Below are 23,968 nucleotides of genomic sequence, written 5' to 3'. Positions count from 1 at the left end.
TACTCATTTCTGTAATCTCATTTTGATGACAAAATGATGGAAATAGTCTCAGTTTCATTTGTAAATCTGATTTTGAGTAATTTAAATCTATTTTTATCTAATTAATTTTTTTTTTTGAGTAAGAGTTGTGGTAAACCTGCCACCATATCAAAGTGATGACCATAATCAAAGTTACAATGATGAACAGGGGTGATAAAATAACTTTTGATAAGTGGTAAGCCAGTCTGGTCCTTAAAGCTGCAGTAACTTAGTAGTCAAATATGAAAACAAGTGACCAAAATAATAACAAAATGGAAATCAAACTCAGAATCCATCAATAAATTTCTGCAGAGAGTAACACAGGACAGTACAGAATGGTACAAAAGGTATTTTACTAATTGTCTCATTGTACTAAGATTTAATAATTCAATTTCTTGTCACAAAGTATAAAGTACAAAAGTTAAGAACAGGCTATAAAAATATTTTGTGTTGCATGACCTAGATTGTTGTTGAGTGATACTTGAACGTAAATCCCAAATTTGAAGACATAATTCCAATTTCACTGTTCAGAGTGCCACCTGGGCTCCTTGTATATAGGACCTGTTTGCACCAAACTGATTATGTTGCAGGATCTAAAAGTGGGAGAAGTTCCACTTTAAATCATAATAAGTTTCCGACAATTCTGTATTCTTGGATTTAATTTTTCCTCCCTCAGGTTTGGGTCAGATGAACCAGTTTCTTTCCAAGAGAACCGTAAGGATTACCTTCTGTCTCTGGAACAACTCGGTTGGCCCATTTCAGAGAAGGATGTGGTTCTCTTAGAGGAGGAAATAGAGAAAGCAGAACGATTCCTCTTCCAGAGTAAGTCCCTGCGTCATGCTACTGGCAAAACCCATAGCAACTCAGAAAAACAGACTCCCCGACTCTTCCCAAATGCGAACCGAACGAGGGATAGTCCTCGAGATCTCCTGGAAGAGATCGGAAGTGTGAATGGGTCCAAGAGAGGTTCCGACTCGGAGGACGAAGGTGGGAAGGCGTCTCAGGACGAAAAATCAGTCTCGGGATCTGCATCTGAAGATGAAATAGGAGGCTTGAAAGAGGAGGACAGTGATAGCAGTGATGCAGGGTCAAAGGTCAAGTCAGATAATAGCAGCGAAGGAGAGGACAATTCTGAGCAAGAGGTAACATTTGAGAGTGATTTTGGTCGTCTTTCTGTGTAAGGACTGGAGCTTCATTTTATTAGTCATTTATGTTACATTAGCAAAAATCAATGTTTTTTTAGTACCTAAAACTTTTCTCTTTCAAAGCATTCCCAAAGTCTCTGTATATTCTTGTGAATTTTGGAGCAAGTTGAAAAAGAAACAAACCTATATATATCATTGGTTATTTGGCATGAGTCCTTAAATTAAAATATTGTAATAACTGCAGTATTGCTCTGTAAATAAAATGTCCTGTGCAATTTTGTGTGTGAGCTTGTTCGATATTTTCATAAAATTTAATGTAGCATTTATAAGCAGGGTTGGATATGTGATATGTTTTTGTTGTGTGTGTGTTTGTCGTACAAAATATAATTAGTTAATGTGTGTGATGCAAAGTGGCCTTTACAAAGTTAAAAACAAACCTAATCATTGCTTTTGACTGCTCCATGTTGCAAAGCTTTATTTTTCTATATTTTATGTGGTGGAATTTGCCTATCACCAGGTATTATAGTTAAGCAGTGAAATTAATTCTGCCTTATTTTTTTCTAAAACCAGTAATAACTATCATGTTGTGCCTATATTTCAAGGAGAGATTTTGATGAGGCAAATTTTGTTAAGAGAATGTAAATGGAACTTATTGTTTCATATCTTTGCTACATAGCTTTGTCCTCTTGATGATAAAAAAAGATAATTTGTGTGACTGAATTAAACTCATGCAGTTGTTTTCATTTAAAAAAAAAAAAAACTGAAGCAAGCAAAAATAGGTGATGTCACAACTTATTATAAATATAAATAAACCTATGTATATTATATCTCATTAAATAACTAGCTTTTGATGTTGGAAGTTTGATCAACAAGTTTCTCTTTACAAGTTTCTCTTTGTTATTTTGTTTTTTGGAATTTTTTTCTGAATTTCAAATTTAAATATTTATTTGATATATCAAAAGATGTTTACCACTAAAATGGACATGTTACCATAATTATCTTAGTAGCTCTTAATGTTTGAATCACTATGGACAAAAAAAACAAAGGAACAAAAGAAAGAAATTAATTAATTAATGGTTGAATTAAGCACCAAGGTGATTATTGACTGTAGCATTTAAGTGACTATTGCAAATCTCAAATTACAATGTTTATTAGCTTTACATTGATCTGAGGTGAAATACGTAAAAATACGTTTATATCAGCTTTTTTGTGCCTGTATTGTTATCAAAAGTATCAATTTGTGCTATTTATTTGTGTTGCAGACTGGTCTTCATTGTATGGTTGAATTTGCCATTTAAGATTTATACACAAATACTTTTAACTTAAATGTTCTACTTCTGTGTGATGTGTTATGTTTGTAGACAGTGTTTTCAGCATTAGTTAACTTGCCTCAGCAAACATTGTAACAGGTCATAGGCTTTGGATGGTGTGGAAGAATAAAGTCTTGATAAAGGCTTCAAAAGTTTCAAAAGCAAAGGCTTCAAAAGGCTTCAAAAGGCTGAAAAGTGATACTTTGATGAAGTGTTTTAAGTATTATGCAATAGATGGTTGAATGTGCTTATAAAGGCTGGGGGAAAGTTAGCTACCATTCCCCTTTCAAGATTTTGTTAAACTTTTAACTATGAAAGAATGCTTTTGCTCAGTAAATAAAATTGTCCATTTAGAGTTGAAATTTTTCAATGTGTCTTTTTGTTATTTTTATTAATATTTTCTGTATAACATTGGACAGGTTTAAATAGTTTCCCTGATCACCAAACAATATTCCTGGATATTTATATTATAAGGGGAGGAAAACTTAAAGGCACATTCAACCCCCCCCCCCCCAAAAAAAATATAAAAAATTGAAAGATTCCTTTCAGTGAAAGTAAAAATGGTCTTTATGCTTTTGTTGGTTTCTTTCAGGTACCTTTAAAAAGCAAGCAGACCAAATTATTTAAACCTGCTCCAAAGACAAAGAAACCGTCCAGAAAATACCGAAACCTGAGACTGAATAAAGGAAAGAAAGTGATCGCACGGAGCATGGATGATGGCCTTTATTACCCAGGTATGAATTTAAATAAAAATATTACCCCCAAAAATGGTAATTGCTTAGCACCTTCAGAGCAATTTCCCTTTCTAAAATATGCAATTCTCTAGTTTGGTACCTCCCTCCCTCCCCCCTTCCCTAATACGTGAGGGAACTTGTATAATAATAAACAACATTAAAGTAGCTTCTGTAACTTGAAAACTAAACAAGTTTGGGCAAAGTGGTTCCATTCATAGCTGTTAGTAGAAAAACAGTCAAAGACAAAGGATGGATCTCTCCTCTTTAGAGTACAGGCTGTTAATCTCAATGTCTACGGGCCTCTCAAAAGTCTGCAAAAAATTGTATTTTCAGAAAGATATTTACAACTGTCTAGGAATAATGTGTTGTTCCCTGTCTTGCATACATGTCTGATACTGCCTCAGACACCGGTACAAATTGCACCCAATTATAACAAGCCTATATATTGTACAGGCCCAGCAAGCCTTGAAGTGTACAGCAATCCTACATAGTGTACAGGTACAGCAAGCATACATAGTGTACAGGTGCAGCAAGCATACATAGTGTACAGGTGCAGCAAGCATACATAGTGTACAGCAAGCCTACATAGTGTACAGGCCCAGCATTCCTACATAGTGTACAGGTGCAGCAAGCATACATAGTGTACAGGTGCAGCAAGCATACATAGTGTACAGGCCCAGCAAGTCTACATAGTGTACAGGTTCAGCAAGCCTACATAGTGTACAGGTTCAGCAAGCCTACATAATGTACAGGTGCAGCAAGCCTACATAGTGTACAGGTACAGCAAGCATACATAGTGTACAGGCCCAGCATTCCTACATAGTGTACAGGCCCAGCAAGCCTACATAGTGTACAGGCCCAGCATTCCTACATAGTGTACAGGCCCAGCAAGCCTACATAGTGAACAGGTTCAGCAAGCCTACATAATGTACAGGTGCAGCAAGCCTACATAGTGTACAGCAAGCCTACATAGTGTACAGGCCCAGCAAGCCTTGAAGTGTACAGCAATCCTACATAGTGTACAGGTCCAGCAAGCCTACATAGTGTACAGGTGCAGCAAGCATACATAGTGTACAGCAATCCTACATAGTGTACAGGCCCAGCAAGTCTACATAGTGTACAGGTGCAGCAAGTCTACATAGTGTACAGGTGCAGCAAGTCTACATAGTGTACAGGCCCAGCAAGTCTACATAGTGTACAGGCCCAGCAAGCCTACATAGTGTACAGGCCCAGCAAGCCTACATAGTGTACAGGCCCAGCATTCCTACATAGTGTACAGGGGCAGCAAGCCTACTTAGTGTACAGGGGCAGATCCAAGTAAGGGATCTGAGGGTACCTGTTGATCATAATTTTGCTTTAAAAAGTTGTATAGGGGACATTTCAGATTAGCTGTAAAAGTATCAGATAACTATTTTTCTTGACATAAATAATAATTTTTAAACTCTCATCATTCTTAATACCACCATAAACCAAAACGTTATTCTGCTGGTGTTTTTCATGTGTATGTTTGTATGATTTTGGAGCTTCCACAATCACAAATTCCCTCCATCCCCTCTCCCCAGTCCCCTCTCCCACCTCCTCCAGCTGGTTCAACCATTTCATGGTTTAGTTAACTGATATAGAATTTTCACTAAATTTGAAAAGGGAAGTGACTTACCAGCCATACAAGTTCATCAACTCTTTCACGTAGAGGTAATACAGCTTTCTCAAGTCAGGCGCGTAGCCAGGAATTTGCCAAGGGAGGGGCGAAAATGTAGGCAAACTATCAGAGCCGTAGATATCTGAAAATGCCTCTGAAATGGCACTTCCCAGGCCTTGTAAGTTGCATCTCAGCATTTTCTCTTTTGAAATTACTAGCGATATCATATAAACATTAAAAAAAAATTAAAAAAATATGCTCAAGGGGGGGCGGCTGCCCTCTTTGTCACCCCCCTGGCTACACGCCTGTCTCCAGTCAATTACTTCACTCCAGCCAGGAAAACCACCAACAGTGACTCAATTCCCAACTTAAAAATGAAGAGACTAGTTGCAACTCTGGATAGTTGTAAACTAAGAATTAGTGTACTTCAGGTATTATGAAATACCAATTTTTCTTTTATTTTAAAGGTGCGGTGGTGAAGAATAAAGATGCAAGGAATGTTGAAGTCAAATTTCAATCTCTTGGTAAGCTGAAGGTAGCCAGTCGATTTGTGATAGCTACTTCTGGAGCTAAAGCCATGCCGAGACTAAAGGTTAGTCCAATCAATTGACTCATTGGCCAAAGTTGTACATGTGATTGAAATAAAAGTATAATGAGGTTTACTTTGATTTGATGATAATAAGGACATGACCTAATGGCTTTTATTAATTTCTTAATGATGGTGAAACTCACACAATATAAATAGTCAGGACCCTAAACTTTTTCAACAATTTTTCAAACATGTTTATGGTCTTGGTAGTTTATTCATCTATAAATAATGGCTGCCTGAATAATTTTTTTTTTAAATTCAAAGAATTCAAAATGTAATACCAAAAATGTTGTATATCTCAAAGTGTCATATCTTCCAAAATGTCATATATGTCACATGTCTCAAAATGTTGGAAGCATATTGTCAGAAGCTCTGAAAAGGTCAGAAGCTAAGCATATCAGAATTAAGTTTCTATTATCAGCAGGACAAGGCTTGCAAATTTGATGAGTCCAATAAATAACAACAAGTATCGAAGGGTGGTGATCTCACATAGATTGTGCAAGCGAAAATTTTAAAAGGTGATGTCTAAATAACTTTGAAACATGGTGTTATCAAAATTTTCCTGAATTTTGTGTTCATTTCATTAAACTCTATTTCATTTTTTCCAATTTCAGACTGGTGACTATGTTTTAGTCAGAGGAATAAAGGGCAAAGCTGAAGTCTGGGTTCCTGGCATTGTTCAGTTTGGACCGAAAGAAGAATCCAAGCAGGCTAAATTTTATACTGTTATAACTTACAATAAACACAAGGTAAACATCATCTTACCATTTATAAATGAAGTTGTCATGGTATAAAAGTACTTTGGTGAGCCATCGATTGTTGTAACTTACAATAAACACAAGGTCGGTAAACCTCACTTCACCACTTACTGAAGTGAAGTGATGTTATGATGGCATAGAACTGTATTGGAAAAGAATTCCTAGTTATCTGCAGGAAGCATAATACATTTAACTGTCTCAACTTTGTTACATTGTGATGTGGATGCCCTTTCATATATTAGCATTTGTTGTAGCTATGTGCATGTTTTTATTTTATTAAACAGGTCACAAAATGACCGATATACCTTGAACACTAACCAAGCATATCTCTGAAACTAACATAAGTTAATAGTATGATTTCCTTTAACCTTGGTATCACTAATATCTATTTAAATTTGATGAAAAGGACAGGAAAATAAACTGAGCTAAACAGAAGTACTATGGTTGAGGAATTGTTGGCATTATTATACTTTTCTAAATTCCAGACAGTTTGATTTAGTTTAAGTGATCAGTTTTGTTGCACCCAAAGGGACATAATCTGCAGAGTTAATTCTCATAAACCTATCAATCAGTCAGTCAGTCAGTCAGTCAGTCAGTCAGTCAGTCAGTCAGTCAGTCAGTCAGTCAGTCAGTCAGTCAGTCAGTCAGTCAGTCAGTCAGTCAGTCAGTCAGTCAGTCAGTCAGTCAGTCAGTCAGCCAATCGGTGGGTTGGTCTGTTGGTTGATTGATCAGTCTTCTTGCATTTAACCTGATTATTATCATGTGATGCTATGATATAGAAAACGGTGCTTGTTTTAAGTATTTGTGTTTTGTTTACAAACATGGTATCCTGCTTAAATGTTTCATTTGAATGGAATGTTATAATTGATCATTCTTACTTCATTTCAGATTAGTGTCATACGAAGTTCCCTAGTCATGATCGCGCAGTCTCGTTACAATTTTATGGTTAGATACATCTGTAGCATCCATCAGCCCACCCAGCCACTACTCCTGTAAGTTAATTGTAACAACTAGAATTGAATCATATCAGCTCCATTAAAGTGAACACCTCCATGCATGTTACATAATGTATGATACACATCACCTAGAACAAGTCTGGTACAGAAGTAAGTGTTCATATATGTTTAGTTTATTTATGAAATGCAGAAAAAGTTAAAGTTAAAGATGACCAATGGTGATTGGTGGATCTCCCTTATTTAAAATGGTTGTCATGGAAATTGGTTTTATGATTTATTCATTAAGTGTATTTTGGATATTAACCAGCATTGTCTTAGTAAATGGTAGTACTATGAATATTTACTAGATTGTAAATGAGACAAATTGAATTCAATCGTAAACAAGAAGTTAATATGGAAACATTCTTTTATGGACAGGACTGCTAATTCCAACGGTCAGAAACCTTATCTTAGCCCAGGGGACCTGAATGAGAGTCATCCAAATGAGAAATATCCCTTCCTGGTCAGACCACCGTCCTCAACGAGTGAAGTGCAAACATCTAAACCTGTGCTTGTAACCGCTGAAGTGGTAAGTAATCTATCAGTCCTTCCTAAATAGAGTCTTTCATAATATGGTATAAATGCTTCTCATGGGATAATTAAATTGGCATTCCTGAACCTTGTGCAAGAAAATTCAAAATTCAAAAGATATTCATAATTGCATCCAAAAAATATGTAAGATGTTTTGGTGGGATGTCTCGAATGAATCGGTGTCTTCATGATATGCAGGTCAGTGCCATTTCGGTTATCCAACCATAAGTTGATGAGGAATGTTATTAATATAAAGTTTTTGATAGCTCAGGTCATTAAAGTTTCTCTACTCTATCAAAAATATCTTTTTCTTGGGCTTACTAGTTGTGGGACTGAAACATAGCTGTCCCTGGGACCCATGTAGTCACTCTGCATGGTTTTCAATTCATTCTTTATCCCATATTTTCCCAGCTCCCTATATTTTCCATATTTTATGTGACCCTAGAACCGTAGTCCCCTGATCACCCCTTGTAATTGTCTGCTCCACTTAAGGTCACTTTGAGCATTCATTCGAACTAAGATCATACCATTGGTAAACCTGAATATTGTTAATATCTTCTTAACTAATGCCAGTCTTAACGACAACCTTTTATCTGGTATGTTAATGATTGCAGCAAGCTGATGAAACTTCTCCAGAGGAGATCCGAGGCATTCTTCAAGATCTTCGGGAACAACTACGCAAGAATCAAGACGATTCTAATCAAGCCCAAACGGTAAACAAACATCAAATCTTAAATTTTAAAGTTAAATTCTGTCAATAAAATCCATGAAATGGGAAAAAAAACTAACCCAGTGAAAGCTTTGTCTTGCTGACATTTTGAAATAGTTTGATAGGTAAACAGGGCACTTAAATGGCAGTCTACACTTTACAGAAAAGAAGCAACTATTAATCTTCACTTTGCAACTATCACAGAATTATTCAACATTATTTAAAGTTTACCTGGATGTACGTTTACTTTTAATAAATGGCAATAGTGGGAAGCAATGATGGTATGGTATGGTGCGGGGGGGGGGGTACACTTATCTCAGTTTTTCTATACCTTCCCCATTGCTTTCTTTAGAAGATTGTCCAGATTCTTTTACCAGGGTTTCTCTCACTTTTTATAATCTTTGTGCAATTGTAGTTTATTTATCATCAGCAATTGACATGATTGGCTCAGCTTAGAAAAAAAATCTTAGAGTTTGTTGGCTTTGGGTGTTCTCTGTGTGTGTGCAAGTTTACGACATTAACCACTCAGAGTTTCATCAATAGAAACCATGATGGCATCTGATTGATATAACCTACATACATACATACACGCACCCATACATACATACATACACCCATGCATACATGCATACATAACCTAATACATCATAGATGGGAAAATGTCAACAGGGGGCAAAAATTTCTATGGCAGTACTAGTCATTCTTTTTGATCGGTGTATAATAATGCGATGGTTTAGATTACGTTACGAAAGAGAATCTGTATAGCCACTGTTAAATAACTAAGGAGAATCATAAATAATATCAAATATAGGCTTGATCTATTCCAACACAAATGCACTCAAAATTTTTATAAATTAATGTATAGTTTGAGATTTCTCAATATCATGAATTAAGTTTGAAAAAATAAATATCTAAAGACCTCCAAGGAAGGACTTCTTTCCACTTTTTGCTTTACTTTTTAGGAAATTTGATTTCTTCTGTTGAACATTTAAATTTGCATCTTAATTGACAAGAAAACTCATCAATACGGAACAAAAAAAGAAAAAATTAAAATCAAACACATGCAGACAGACAAAAACAGTTTGATTGATAATTTTTGAATATTAGATTGAATTAATTTAATCTCCCTTCTTCAGGTAGTAAGATATTTGGCATTTCTTCTGATTTTGCTTTTGTATAACGGATTACCTGTCGTGATATTCATCAGATAGGCACATATTTAATGTCATTGCAATATCTACGATACGCTCTACTCAAAAACATTTCCTTATAGAAAGAGTCTTATTACCGTACATCAATTGTTCTTAATTTTTTCGAAAAATTCTGCTTTGGAAGTCATGTTCACTTTTGATTTCTGTCAGAAAGAGGTTAAATATGAATTGTAGAGGTTACTTATAATGTAATATATAAATCCAACATTATAATTCTTTCTTTCATAACTTTTCTATATTGACTATTAATGGATATTTGATATCTAAACACCCAGCCTTTTCTAAATTGATGTGGCACTTAAGACAGACTATACCAGTACAGAGAAGAAAAGGATATTTCACAGAGTGGCAAAAAAAATCATAGATTTTCTCACACTATGTAATAGAACCTTTCCAGCAAAGGATACTAAACAGTGGATCTTTAGGCTATGAATTAGAACTTTCCCCAGTTTTTAATCTTTTTCAAACAAAGCGATGTTCATGTTCTCAGAACCTTATGAAGATGTGATTGGAGTGTATTTCTCTGTTGGACTGTGTTAGTTTATGGTGTTAAAAGAAACAATGGTTTTCATTGATCAATATGTCCACCTTTTTTCTTTCTAGACCTGGGACCTTTGTCATGAAATGCTTAAAATTATAACTATAACCTAGAAATAATTGTTGAAATGGTAGCTGGTAGCTTCATCATCACATGAAATTATTTTGTTTCTCATGTAACATTTTTGAATGTTTCATTTCCTATGATCATTTTAACTCCATCTCCATCTCAGGATCTGAAGGATGAACTGAAAGAGAGCTTGAAGAAACGGGACGAAGCCGACAAGGAGCAAGAGGCACTCAGACAGAAGCATGAAACATTACTCACAGAACATTCAACATTTCAGAGAGAGAGTGACCGTCTCTTGGGTCGCCACAATCGTCTCAAGAAAAAACATCAGGATTTGAGGGACAGGCACGAGAAGGTGAAAGTCCACCAGGGTGAACTAGAAGAGAAGGAGAAGACTACCCTTCAGAGGTACGTAGATCCAGCTAAACTTTGGGTCGACCTTGAAAGCAGCTTCATATGAATTCAATTGGTCATGCTAAGAGCAAGTGATCATAACTTAGGATGACAGTTGTGTGATGTGCATGAAATCCTGCTCAAGCTGCTGGTAGAGCAGCTCCTTTCATGTGGGATAAGTTAAGAAAACCAGGTAATTATTGTTATTTTATTATGTAATAGATAAATATGATAAATAAGTTGAAGGTTTACAGTCTTGTTTGAGGCTAAGGCCATCTCACAAGACTTTACAACACTTAACCCCTGGTCATTGGTAACTTGTCACACCTACAAACCCAAGTGTGCACAATTCAAACAATCTCTCCTGGGATACTACAGTGCATCACATTTGCATGTTCACTGGGGGACTTCCCATAGGGTGCAGCCCCAAGCCGGGGCACACAACTATATTTACAAGTTACCTCTCAAGTCCCCATTTATACACCTGGGTGAAGGGAGGCAATGGAGATAAAGTGCCTTGCCCAAAGACACTACATAATGATCTGGTTAGGATTTGAAACCTGCAAACCTTAGATCACAACTGCACTGCCACCACACTCTCTATAATGCGGTGCAGATTAGTTTTCAATGTATTGAAATATGCAAGCAAAGCCCCAGAGGCAGCAGAAGAGAGAAGAAAAAGAGCATTGACCTCTGCCAGAGGACCGCCCTGTACTTGGCACCACCCTCCCGATATGAAAACCCTCTATGCTAGAGCCCACCTCAGTGACTGTGCTGTCTGCAACTGTCAGTTCTGTAAGCACTCAAGCCACCAGCGTTCGTAATGTAGGAACCCCCTCCCACTGCCAGATAAGGGATCTCCCAGCTTTGAAGTCAAGCAATTCAAGAGACAATGATACTATTTTATCTACATACATATGCAGTGTTTATTAAGGGAGCCTTTTATGTTCATTTTAACTAATGAAATATTACATGTAACTATTATTATAACGTCACGTAAAATTTGATGATAATCAAAAAATCTTTTGTGCTGGTGTCAAGACATTATTCATTTTCGATAATCTCAGGTTAATAACTGTGAAAGGAATTCCTGGTTTATTGCATTGTCCATCTTTAACCTTTCCAGATCTGCATGTATCAAGCCCCTACTTTGTTTCATTCAATTAGGGTAGGGTTTATCAGTCTGCAGAATCAAACAGATGATTAACAACCAACCTCACAGATGGAAAAGAGAAAACACACTCAGGATTACACTATAAAATAGCTTTTAGCGACCAGGGACGTAGCTAAGGCCTGATGATTGGGGGGGTGTAGTGGCTGAAATTCCAACTGGATGGGTTTTGGAGTCAGAAAATTCCGACTGCTCCCTTGTACCCCCCCCCCCCCCCGCACTCATCGCCAACGATACGGTCAGTGTCAGTCAGACACCCCATCTTTCGCGACTGCACTTTTGTTCCGAACTTTTTTCAATACATTTGTACCTTATGGGGCAAAGTTTTGCTTATGTTGATGGCACTTTTAAACTTCTGTAGATTAGCATTGAGTGTTTTAATTGTATACCATAGAGACAATGTATATCCCAACGTCGTAGCCAGGAATTTGAAAGGGGAAGCACTTTTTGCGATTGATATGGGGGAGGGGTCTAAGGGGAGGGGGTGTCCCCCTCCCCTTTGAGATTTTTTTGAACAATTGAAGGTCCTTAGATGCGATCTGGTGCAATTTGTTGCCAGTTTCATCATTATGATATGATATCATTTTATCAGCAGATTTTGTTTCCTGTTTGAATTCTTTTACATGTTCTTTTACATAATATATCAGAAAGACAAACATAGTGCTCTTTTGCAATTTTTCCAGAAGGATGATTCTTGTTTATTGTCCAATGTCTGGACTTAAATACATTTGACGAACTTAACTGATGGACAATATAAACTTTCATATTTTGTAAGACAGCCAGATTTGCAGTGGCCTAAAAAATATTGTTATCTCCGTGTATTAACAGTGTAATAATTATTTATAGGAAGTGCGTATCACGTACGATTGCTAGCTTAGCTTCATAACATGCTGTTCGTGCAACAACTAAGGACGAATCATAGAACGGATGAGAACGAACTTGTCGTCGTCGTTGTGCATACGGTTCGTGACATTCCATCGAGTGAGGTTAGGTAGGCAATATGTATTTTATTACGCAATGGCCAACTGTAGGTTTGAAATAGGCTAAATTTATCTAATTGCATCTGCCAAACTAAGTAAGTAGTTGAATCAGTAGGCCTGCATGTTATTACGATTATAATCGAGTTAACGGAGTTGACGAGTATTCAAGATCAAAAGAGCACTGACAAAATACCATGCTAAAAAAACGACAGTTTTTAAACATTTTTTTCGACACTCAAAGGGGGGAGCAGTTGCTCCCCTGCTCCCCCTGGCTACGTCCCTGGTATATCCTGAACTTACTTTAAGCTAGGGAACAGGGTCGACCCACCCAATAGAAAAATTAATACATAAATTTTCCGAATTGAAGCTGGCGAACGTTGTATTTTTTTTTTAGAGTATTCAAAATCATACCAAGTTTTGTATGGTGGAGTATAAGGATCGCGAGATACAATTTCTCAATGTGACGAGGAAAACGTGGTAAATATGACTGATTAAAGGTCAATTTTGATCGAAAATTTTATGTCACTCACAAATTACAAGAACATATGAAAATAAGAATGCGACAGTCAGAAAAATTAGAGCGCGACAGTCGGAAATTCCGAATTGAAGCTGGCGACAGTCAGAAATTCCGACAGTCGGAAATTCCGACTGTCGCACTCAAATTTTCCAACTATCGTCATTTTTACCAAGATTGGGGGGGTGAGACACCCCCCACACCCCCCCTCTAGCGACGTCCCTGTTAGCGACAGCTATTAGCTTTCAAGGAAGTCTTAGCTGAATAAGTAATTAATCTGAAAAAAAGTGAGAGGCTAGAGAAGTGCTAAGAAAATCTTGCTTTTGTCTAACATCTCACAAAAGAGATCAGTGAAATACCCATGTCAGACTGTGCCTTGTTGTAAATCTCCATGGCAACCAACTTAATTTTGACTTACTTCATTGTTACTAACACTTGTCGCATTTAAGTATAATTTATATCGAGGCCTTATTTTATGAACCCTCTTTGGGTCGATGGAAAGTTCCTTCCCTGGGCCCATTGATTGCCCACTCATCTATTGAAAGATTAATGAAGCGTCGGTATAGATTTTGTCCACTGGAGCATACCAGCCACTCCTGGATAGCCCCACTCTTTGATATTTTATGTAGTGGAGTTTAGTTTGCCAAGGTTTTCTTCATCCTACAAACTTTGACATGGTTTTCTGAGAGAGTTTGTGGAGAGCATAAAAAGACGTAGACACGTTATCATAAGCGACAGTCTGTAGTTTGATCAAAGAGGGTGGTTGATTTACTTTGAGTTTTATATTACCGCGACAGGATTTATGGCCAAAGGTAGTGAATGTAATTGTTAAGTTTCCTGTAGTGGCCTCTTATAATTATGAACAACTTGAGAAAAATGTTGGCCTTCTAAACTGGCTTTACGAAATACTGCTGTTTTTATGAACTACTCGGGTAAATATAGTTTGAGATGTTTGTCCTTCATGAAAAGTATATGTGCTCCTAAAGGTTTCAGAAAGACAGACATTTTGGGGCTGCACGTTTAAATTTTGGGACGGTTTTATTGCTTTTCCGTGACGCTTGTTTGCTTACCAATCTTGTTTGTGTCAAATTGACATCTCTGAATTGTACCGTCGACCTAACACTTTGCCAGGGAAATATTTTCGATTTTGCATGAATTCTTCAGGGTTAGGGTTACAAGTTCTGAAGTTGTTGTGAAGGATTAATGCGTTTCAAAAGGTAAAAATTGGGTACACTTGAGGTGATAGCAAGTGTCACAGAGACCATAAAGTAGTGTCGGGTAAACAAATCAGCATTAATATGCTGATATGGAACAGTAAACTAACATTAGGAAAATACATCTGTTTTGACATTTATGTAAAGCAAACTGTAAGAGTAATATTTCTTGTGTTTAAATATGCTTTTAAGTGGTTGAAATGGTGGCATTGCAATACCCCACCAGTTACTTTAAATGTATTTAATTCTTGTGAAACCATTTGCAGTGAAACTGTGCCATCATAAATATGAGATTGAATAACTTTTATTTTAGCAACAGATGTAACTATTTCATCATTGTCTCGATCCCCATGGGAACCGCTTGCCCGGGGGGAATTGTCTAAATAGGAAAAGAGAAATTCGGAGCAGTAATTCAAATCTTTCATCGACTATAGAACATAAAAACTTAATTTTTATGTTATGCTCTTGCCGTAGTAATCTTGTTTTATTGGTCATGCACCATTTACTTGCAGATATTTTGACAAGCTGGTACTTCTACCAATCCTATAAGTTAAGATTAATTATTTATAGAAACTCAATTTGCAGAGAATATCTTGATCTAACTTTTCTGGATACTGGCGTTAAAGATGAATACTTCACATAACTTTTTTTTTAGGTTTGAAGTGCTCCGAGGGGAACATGATCACTTGAAGTCTAGTTTTGACAGTCTGAATGCCGAACATCAGAACCTACAAGAAAGATGCAAGGCTCAAGAAGAGAAGAAAAATCAACTTGCTGATAGTGGCATCCAAACGGAAGGTAAATCCATCTGGTTCGGGTTAGAACATTCATAAGTGGTCACAGTTGTTCTATTTTCTCTTTCTTGAATACTTGAAACTCAAATTCTCAGCTGCCCCTTGATTTGTCCGACATTGATCAAACTTAAAGGAGACACAAAACTAATCGTAAAACACTATTTTTTTTATCATTGAAAGCTTTCCAAGTTTCTTTTGAAAAGAACATTAACTTTAGAAAGTGCAGTAATTCTAAAAGATATATCACCATACTAAAAAGATTTCCAAGATTTCCAAGGAGAAAAAAAAGGCACATTCACTGGATTATCTGATAAATTTATAGATATTCTTTGCAATGGAGTAGTACTGGTTTGGCAAGAAATCTAATGAATCAAGCCTTGTTGATCAGAGGTGCTTTAATGGAGCACTCCATTTAGAATTTCTTTTAGCTATGCAGCATTGAAATGAACATCAGAAAGAAATGGATATCCTGTATATCCGAACGATAGGAATCGTAGCAAAATGTACAAAAACAAAGAGAAAGAAAGAACAAAATATCAAGAAAGAACATTCATTGGCAAGATGTTAGTGTTCACCACATTCTCACTTCTTTCATTTCTTCAATTAGAAGAAAAAATAACATGATACCTTTGTCTACAGATTGAAAGGATTGATTTGTAGCAGGAATTTGTAGAGGAAAACTGTAAGATGAAAATGAATGATGTCCTTACTGCTTATTCCTAGCAAACCATATGGAAACTAGATAGAAGAGCAATGCTATTACAATGTAGTAACCAAACTTATTCATAACAAATAGTATGGCAGCTAGAGAAAAGAGCAATGCTATTACCATATATAGTTATTCATAGCAAACTGTATGTAAACTAGAGAAAAGAGCAATGCTATGACCCTATATAGTAACCAAACTTATTCATAGCAAACCGTATGGCAGCTAGAGAAAAGAGCAATGCTATAACCATATATAGTTATTCATAGCAAACTGTATGTAAACTAGAGAAAAGAGCAATGCTATTACAAAATAGTAACCAAACTTATTCATAACAAATAGTATGGCAGCTAGAGAAAGGAGCAATGCTATTACCATATAGTAACCAAACTTATTCATAACAAATAGTATGGCAGCTAGAGAAAAGAGCAATGCTATTACCATATATAGTTATTCATAGCAAACTGTATGAAAACTAGAGAAAAGAGCAATGCTATGACCCTATATAGTAACCAAACTTATTCCTAGCAAACCGTATGTAAACTAGATAGAAGAGCAATGGTATTACCATGTAGTAACCAAACTTATTCATAGCAAACCGTATGGCAGCTAGAGAAAAGAGCAATGCTATTACAATATAGTGACCAAACTCTGCACACAGCTTTAAGTTAGATTTGTGCCTTTTTTTCCCCTCTTGTTTGGTTTGAGTGTTTTGAAACACCTGTCTGGAGGGCAAGTCTTTAATTCCTTAGGTTATAAAGGAACTAGTTTAGCGGTCTGCATTTTGATTAAATTGTTTTCTTGTGTCTGGTTTGTTTCTGCTAGTAAACAAAATAAATAGGTTCTGTCAGTCCAGTTTTACAGCTAGGTAGCCTCACCTACCGATTAATGGGTAGTAAGATGGGAATCTTTAGAGGCGCTACGAGTAAAGCAGTCCAGTAAATGTGACATTTACAAATGAGTTCAATCTTACCTGCTAAACACATCTTCTCAGGTTTTTTGTTCAGAATCTGTACCTCTTAAAGTTTTCATGACGCTCATTCCATAAACGTGTCGTTTCTCTGTAGTTCAATCTGCTGCTGTGAATGAGGTCTGTATAAAGTAGGTCGTTAGATATAAAGGTCGCTCATCTATAGGCATGAGACATGTATCATAAATTGGATGAGTGCCCCCAAACTTCTTTGGGAGGGGGAAAGGGCTGGTGGAGGGTAGGTGAACAACACAAACAGTGGCAAGCAGCTTTCATAAAATGAAACCTTTAATCTGACAAAGATTATTGGAAATAAATTACTGTAACCTTAATTCATATTAGTAATAAATATGATCTTGTTAGGCCTGTGTTTCCAACTATTGTACCATTCTCTAGTGTAATTACTCTTGTGTGCCATTGAAACCCAACATACAGCAAGGGTCAAAATGTTTTTTTAACGTTTTTTATATGTAGCTAAATTGGTTTATATTCAATCATTGTGGTCTAATTTTGTTATCAAATAATAAATTGCCATCTCTTACCAAAATGATGACCTCTCTCATACCACTTTGCTCAAGATATTAAACTGACTCGTCAAGCAAATTAAACCCTAATTCGTTACCTCGAGACATGATTAGAAGTGATGGCTACTCAGCAGTTTGCCTCCAGTTATTATCAGATGGCTAAACTGCCAAGATTATAATTTCATATCGATTGGGTGTAGAGCAAGTGAGAAGATTGGACATATATATATATATATATATCCACATTAATGACCGCTAAAAACAAAAATTTAGCAGAAGAAGAATTATAAGTGCAACCTGAAAATGAAACAATGTGAGGTGATATTCGTTGAGATGCTTGACGGATATCTGCAATGACATTAATTTAAACAGCATGTCGAAGTGGTCATAGCTAGGGTTTTAACATATTACGTTTGAGGAAGGGTCAATTCAGAGATGTGGGAAATGTCACAGTTGCTTCCAGGTGTTGGGGGCCCTAAAATAATTCCTTGTGGTGGTACTTAGCTCCATTAGGGGCTAATGCCTTGTGGTGGTACTTAACTCCCTTAGGGGCTGATGAGTACAAATTATGATATTAATGTAACAATGCAGTTTGATCTGTATAACATGAATATTATTCATGGCTTGTATCGTGGAGCCTTGTGGAAAGAAAAAAACTTTTGATGCCTCAATATCTTGTCAGCTTTATGTCAGTTGCTAGGATTTTTATATGTAACAATTAACCGAAATGGTGTGTCAAAGAATTGTTAATACTCAGTAAAAATTAATACAATCACACACTGAGAGTGGTGCAAGCAGTACCTCACGGTGTCCTTGTCACAAAGTATTATACAAATCAAACAGTGAATTATAAAAGTCGTTCAAGTATATCATCTGGTAATAAACATTCAACAAATACTGACAGGTTACTATGATTGGAATGGAACTAATCATGGGATTGTTAAAATGACTTTTTCCCACCTCTTTTTTCGTAATACGACCTATTGTTTATTTCATTTATAGAGATGAGCTTAGAAGAGGCTGTAGAAGAGGCAGACGAGGAGGAAGGTAAGAAGGAGGAGGAGGAAGAGGAGGAGGAGGAGAGCAAAGAAGGAGGACAAGAGGAAGAAGTTCAAGAAAATGATGAAAAAGATAAGAAAGAAGAAACCAGAAAAGAGAAAGAGAAACCGTCTCTGATTGGAGAGGAAGTATTAGCTCAGTCTCAAGATGATGGATGGTATTACAGAGGTAAAATTCCGAGAAATTTTCAAAACATTTTTTTGTTGTTGATTATACTAGCGATTGCTGAATATCAAACTTGATTGTCCTTTAAAGAAGATATTTGTTTTCCATCTTAAAAATACACTTAACATCCAACCTCCTTCCACTGTAAACTCTGTAAGAGTCACAGAAGGTCACAAAGACAATGTAAAATTTTCACAAATATTTGCAGTTAGTCGTTAATTAGCATTCAGGTTAATGACCACCGAAATTAGAAGACTCTAATCAAATGTAGCGTTCCTCAACCATGAGAGTTTTCTACTCCTCGTTAAAGTGTCTTTTCTTGGAAAAGTAGCAGACTGCTGGGGCATCTCTTACAACATTAATGTAACATACTAAAAACATATATTGTGTTCTCTAGTGTATTTCCATGGCCAACACAAAAATCATGAAAAATTATTGCCAAACAAATCTGCACTATATAGGTTTGTTCTCAGAGGTCTATAAGAAAATTTTAAGCAGCATATTGAATTGATCAATGTCTAGAATCAATAATCAATGCAGCTAGAGTTATCAATATTGATTACTGAATATCCATTAATCACACAAGTAGGTCCTTGGTTTCCAGTGAGTTTTTAATTAACAAATCAGTCATTATACAATGTTGTTCAAATTGTAGTTCAGTATATTTATAAATCCAATTCTAGTGGAAACTCTGAATTAGCCATTTTTGCGGGACAAACTATTAAATTTGTTTGATGATGATAACTACAACAATGATACTGATAACTAGGAAGGCTCTTCATTTACATGTCTCTGCACGTCCATTGCACTCTGCCATCTGCAATACTTATCTATAGCTCTGCTAATTGGTACTGACCACTCTTGAATTGACCCAACCATCCATCAATCACCTGTTTTAGTATACTGCCCTCCTTGATTTCAAACTGCAAAATAATATTAGATTATGCAACAACAAGATAATCCACATTGAAGCAGTATATATCAATGACTGAACCAGTTGGGAACCAGAAAGGGAGATGAACATGCTTCCCCACACCCTCTCAATCAGAAAGGTTCCTCCCAATCCAACACACCCTCAAGGAGTGGGGAGAAAACATACATATAGAAACTGAGCTGCCATTGTCATGACAAGCCTGTTATTATAACACTGATGGTTCCGCAAACTGATATTATCAAAATAAAAGAGTTTGAAGAGATAAAGGATAAAGTTACTTTGAACGGTCACAAAATGTATCAGCTGTTACAATCTTTGTAGTATGTGGTAATGAGTGTTCAAAAGCATCTTTGGGAGGGGAATAGAATTATGTTACCTGTGATCTAAACCAGCTAGATCAGTAGTTTACTCGTAAGACAGTTATTTCGTGAACTATTCAGCGCCCAGTGTATGGAGGTCACTCTAAGGTCCAAAGGTCATCAGGAATATAAAGCTCTAGGTCATGATGGTTGAGTTGTGTCAGGCTGTGTTCAGCAGATTACAGCTGCCTTATTAAAAACAAGAATTACTTATTGTCAGGTAGTAACATCAGGGCCAAGGAAACAGAAAAACAGGCGAGACAATGAAATTATTATTGCAGTTATTTGTCAAGATTATGTAACGAAAGTACAACTATTCTTTTTACTTCTTTCAGTGACCGTTGAATCTGAAACAGATGATGGTCATTGCTTTGTGGCCGATAGCAACGAAACCATCCAGAAAGTTGAGAGAAAGTTGTTAATAACGGACGACGATGATGCCGAAAGAGAGATCCAGGTGAGTCGCATATTTATTTGAGCCAAAAATTTATTTGAGCGCATAAAAATTAGATCAAAATTATCGTTACTTCATTTTCAAACTGACTGTTGGTGGTACTTTGAGAACATTTTACAATAAAAGCAAATGGTCTGTGGAAAGGAAAACTGCTCAAATATTCTTTGCATATTCACATGATGGCTAAAGTACATAAATTGTGACGTTGAGTGTGGAGGGATTGACTAGTGAAAAATAATGATATTCTAAACTCAGATTTAAGGGGGGATAGAGGGCATGGGGGAGGGGTGAGTGGGGAGGGGAGGTTTACACCACAAATATTGTTCTGATATGTTCAACCCATTGGGCAATATTGGTGTGGTTAATGACAAAGCACCAGCTGAATTTCAGTTTATCTGGATGAAATTTGAGTTATCCTGTCGTATTGATAACCACATCCTTGCTCAGTATAAAATCATCTAGACATTAGATTAAATGTTGCATAACTGTAGCATAGATAAATGTTGGGACATCATTTCGCAAAGTGTGCAACAATTATTGTCTAGGGCCAACAAACATATGCTTGGGAGAGCTGCTGGGGATATTTGTGTGAGGTTAGATCGAGGAGACAGATTTTGTGGGACTATTAGGTTTTTTATTCAGACTGAATTTCCTGAAGATACTGAACAATTATGACTAATTTGATTTTTTGCAGATATTTCAAAATTGTCAAACACGATTTTTTCAAAAATATTTTTTCTTATTGTACTCTTTTTTGCCTTATATCTACATCAGTGTTAAGTTTTCTTTTATTTTGTGTGTGTTTGTGTCTGTCTGTCTGTGTGGTGTGCACTTGTTTTGTATTCTGAATGAGGACTTGGAACAAAGGAATTCCAAGTTCTCAGACGTCATTTGAAAAAGAAGCACAACATCCTCAAAAGAATTCTATTGTTAAGGGGGTATTGTTTATGTATGGGTATGTGTATTTGAACAATAGAAATAATCAATAGGGTCCTCAGTCTGACTGTGAAAACACACCTTTCTGTCCTCTGTGAGGCATTAGTCACATTCCTTGCATTCCACCAACAGATTGGAGACGCAGTGGTGGCCCTACACCCAGAGTATCCGTATCGCTATGGCCCCGCATTGGTCCAGAAACAAGGGGCCAATTTTTGGTACAATCTTGTCTTCTATGACGGTATTGTTGTTGATGCTCCCAGAGAGGAGATGTACTATTTGGATAAGGATATCGCTGAGGAGGTCAAACAGGTCATTTTGGGTCACGAAGATAAATGGGTCGGCCATGCTGTGGTGGTCCGGAAAAATGGGTCGGGCAGCTATGCCTTGGGTAAGTTCACATATTATTTTATCTAGAGCAAAATCTTTGTCTCTTTCTTTATCAACGAAAAGGATTATAATAATCTGAAAGTAAAAAGCAGGACATCACAGCCAACCTGTGATTCACCTCTTGGAGTATGGATGAGAATATCTGGTAAATATAGTTTAAATTCATCTCGAGTTATGGACAAGATATCGAGATCGAGATGGGTTTCAACTAACAGCTTGGAGTATTTTGCTCTTTAAGATGAGTGTTACAAGTTCTGCCACCTGTGATTGGTCCATGCAAAACAAAAATAGTCTGGGCGGATATTTCATGATCATTATCACAGCAAATGCACAAGATGACTGCGTTGGTGAGATTCTCACAAAATTGGTAATACACGAGAAAAATAAGAAAAATTAAAAGTAGTTTTATAGTTAATGATATGTAGTCTGAAATGGGGTGAAGCAAGTCACTAACTAATAATGAGAGTCCTGTAGATTCACTGCAAAGGTACAATTGTGATCAAGTATTTGTATTGCTTAGCCTCATCTGGAAGCCCTGTTCACTTACCCTAACACACATACACACATGCACCCATACACAAATACACATACACACACACCCATACACAGATACTCTGAACCATCAAAGGATTCACTGTATTAATGTTAAAATTAAGCTATGACTATTATTGACATCTTTGAATAATTCAATGTTAAGTTTTACCCCCAAAAAGTATAATATATGTTACTTCTATTCCACAAATCTGTTATGCTGACTTCAGAAAGTTACACCAAATATCATTTAAATGGTTTTAATAATTTAATATTCTATTTTTGGGGTCTACCAACCATGATTGGTGTGCTTAGTGGGTTGAGAATTATAGAGTATTGCCGCCTTTCAAATATGCCACTGTCTTTCCAGGCAAATAACTGTAGTTGCTGGGTAAATATTAATGCCCTTGTCAAAGGAACTGATTACAAAACTACCCCCTCTTTCTGATAACTCCGGACCTCTCTCTATTAAATACCAATGCTTTACCATGTGAAATGCTCTTGTTTGTTTAGTCTTATCTGATGATGTAAGCATTTTAATCCCTTGTAGGATATAAGTGCTGGGGCTGGATAAGGTATGCTAGAACAAAATGAATAATAAATGGTAAAAGGTTGAATGTAAAACAGCTGCTTCCACACCATCTTCGTTTCTTGTTAGGTGGTAAAACCTTCAGCAAGTCATGGAGGGTACGGTTAAATCGTTCTGCTTGCCCATTTCCCTCTGGATGGTATGGTGTGGTCTGTATGTGTGCCCCCCCCCCCCCAATTAATATTTTGTAAGCTCTGTTGAACTGATATCACAACAGATATGTGAGGTTGCTGGCTGCCTTTCATGCTGGAAAGAAGTATGAAATAATGTATTTGCTAATTCAGATGGACTTGTCAATGTCTGTTCTACCCTCCCTCACCCCAGCACCCTCCCTCACCCCAGCCCCCTCCCCTCCCCATCACTTCCCCTTCCCTTGGTTATGATATTGCAAGCTTTTCATTACACCATAACTGCAAAAATCTTCCCCTATTCTTGATAACTTTTCCCATAATCACCACTACTTTCTTCAAGAGTTCATCGTCCCTTTCCCTTTATATAGTTTGTGGACAAACTTTAAATTACTTTGCCACTTTGCCACTGTTAACAGTGCCCCCATTCAAGAGTTCATCAATCCTTTATATAGTTTGTAAATAAAATTTATATGACTTTTGCCTATGTCTGTTATGAAATTGCAAAATTAATTCTTCAGGGTAATAAGTTAAGTCCACAAATCCAATTGCCAAATTAAAGGAAATACAGTCAATTTCCTCTCATTACTCGGTAACTTTCCCTTTTTCTTATTTCACCCTTGAGTTAGACACGACATTTGGCAATGGACATATTGCTTCCTTTCTTTGAGAGAATTTATGAGGAAGAAAGTACATTCATCTTCTTCTTCTATAAATAGAAGACATATGAAACCACTCTACATCAATGTCAAGGTTGACTGTGTGATAATTCCAGACAAAATTATGATGTTACTTCAAACTTTACAGGAAGCAAAAATAATTGATGGTACCAGACGTTTTGATATTTTCCAAACTGTTTTAATAATTAAAATTAGTAGCAGATTGCCTTACGGCGGCGGCTTTTTGCAGTT

At 36.5% G+C, this 23,968-nt stretch overlaps 1 protein-coding gene across 2 annotated transcripts in view; it reads left to right on the top strand.

Annotated features, from left to right (window-relative positions):
• LOC139979573 (von Willebrand factor A domain-containing protein 3B-like) overlaps positions 1-23,968 on the top strand; it is a 59,252-nt gene that overhangs the window by 21,032 nt on the left and 14,252 nt on the right. For both annotated transcript variants that reach the window (XM_071990509.1, XM_071990508.1), the window contains 12 exons: positions 695-1,160; positions 3,066-3,207; positions 5,314-5,438; positions 6,050-6,184; positions 7,082-7,185; positions 7,567-7,717; positions 8,334-8,432; positions 10,410-10,654; positions 15,174-15,316; positions 18,515-18,739; positions 20,365-20,486; positions 21,552-21,810. In XM_071990509.1, coding sequence (XP_071846610.1) covers positions 695-1,160; positions 3,066-3,207; positions 5,314-5,438; positions 6,050-6,184; positions 7,082-7,185; positions 7,567-7,717; positions 8,334-8,432; positions 10,410-10,654; positions 15,174-15,316; positions 18,515-18,739; positions 20,365-20,486; positions 21,552-21,810 — 2,216 coding nt within the window. The remainder of the gene's footprint in view (positions 1-694; positions 1,161-3,065; positions 3,208-5,313; positions 5,439-6,049; positions 6,185-7,081; positions 7,186-7,566; positions 7,718-8,333; positions 8,433-10,409; positions 10,655-15,173; positions 15,317-18,514; positions 18,740-20,364; positions 20,487-21,551; positions 21,811-23,968) is intronic.

The sequence above is a fragment of the Apostichopus japonicus genome, chromosome 14 (genome assembly GCF_037975245.1).
Source record: "Apostichopus japonicus isolate 1M-3 chromosome 14, ASM3797524v1, whole genome shotgun sequence".
Taxonomy (NCBI): domain Eukaryota; kingdom Metazoa; phylum Echinodermata; class Holothuroidea; order Aspidochirotida; family Stichopodidae; genus Apostichopus; species Apostichopus japonicus.
The sequence above is the reverse complement of the archived record's forward strand: the minus strand, read 5'-3'. Positions and strand labels throughout refer to the sequence as shown.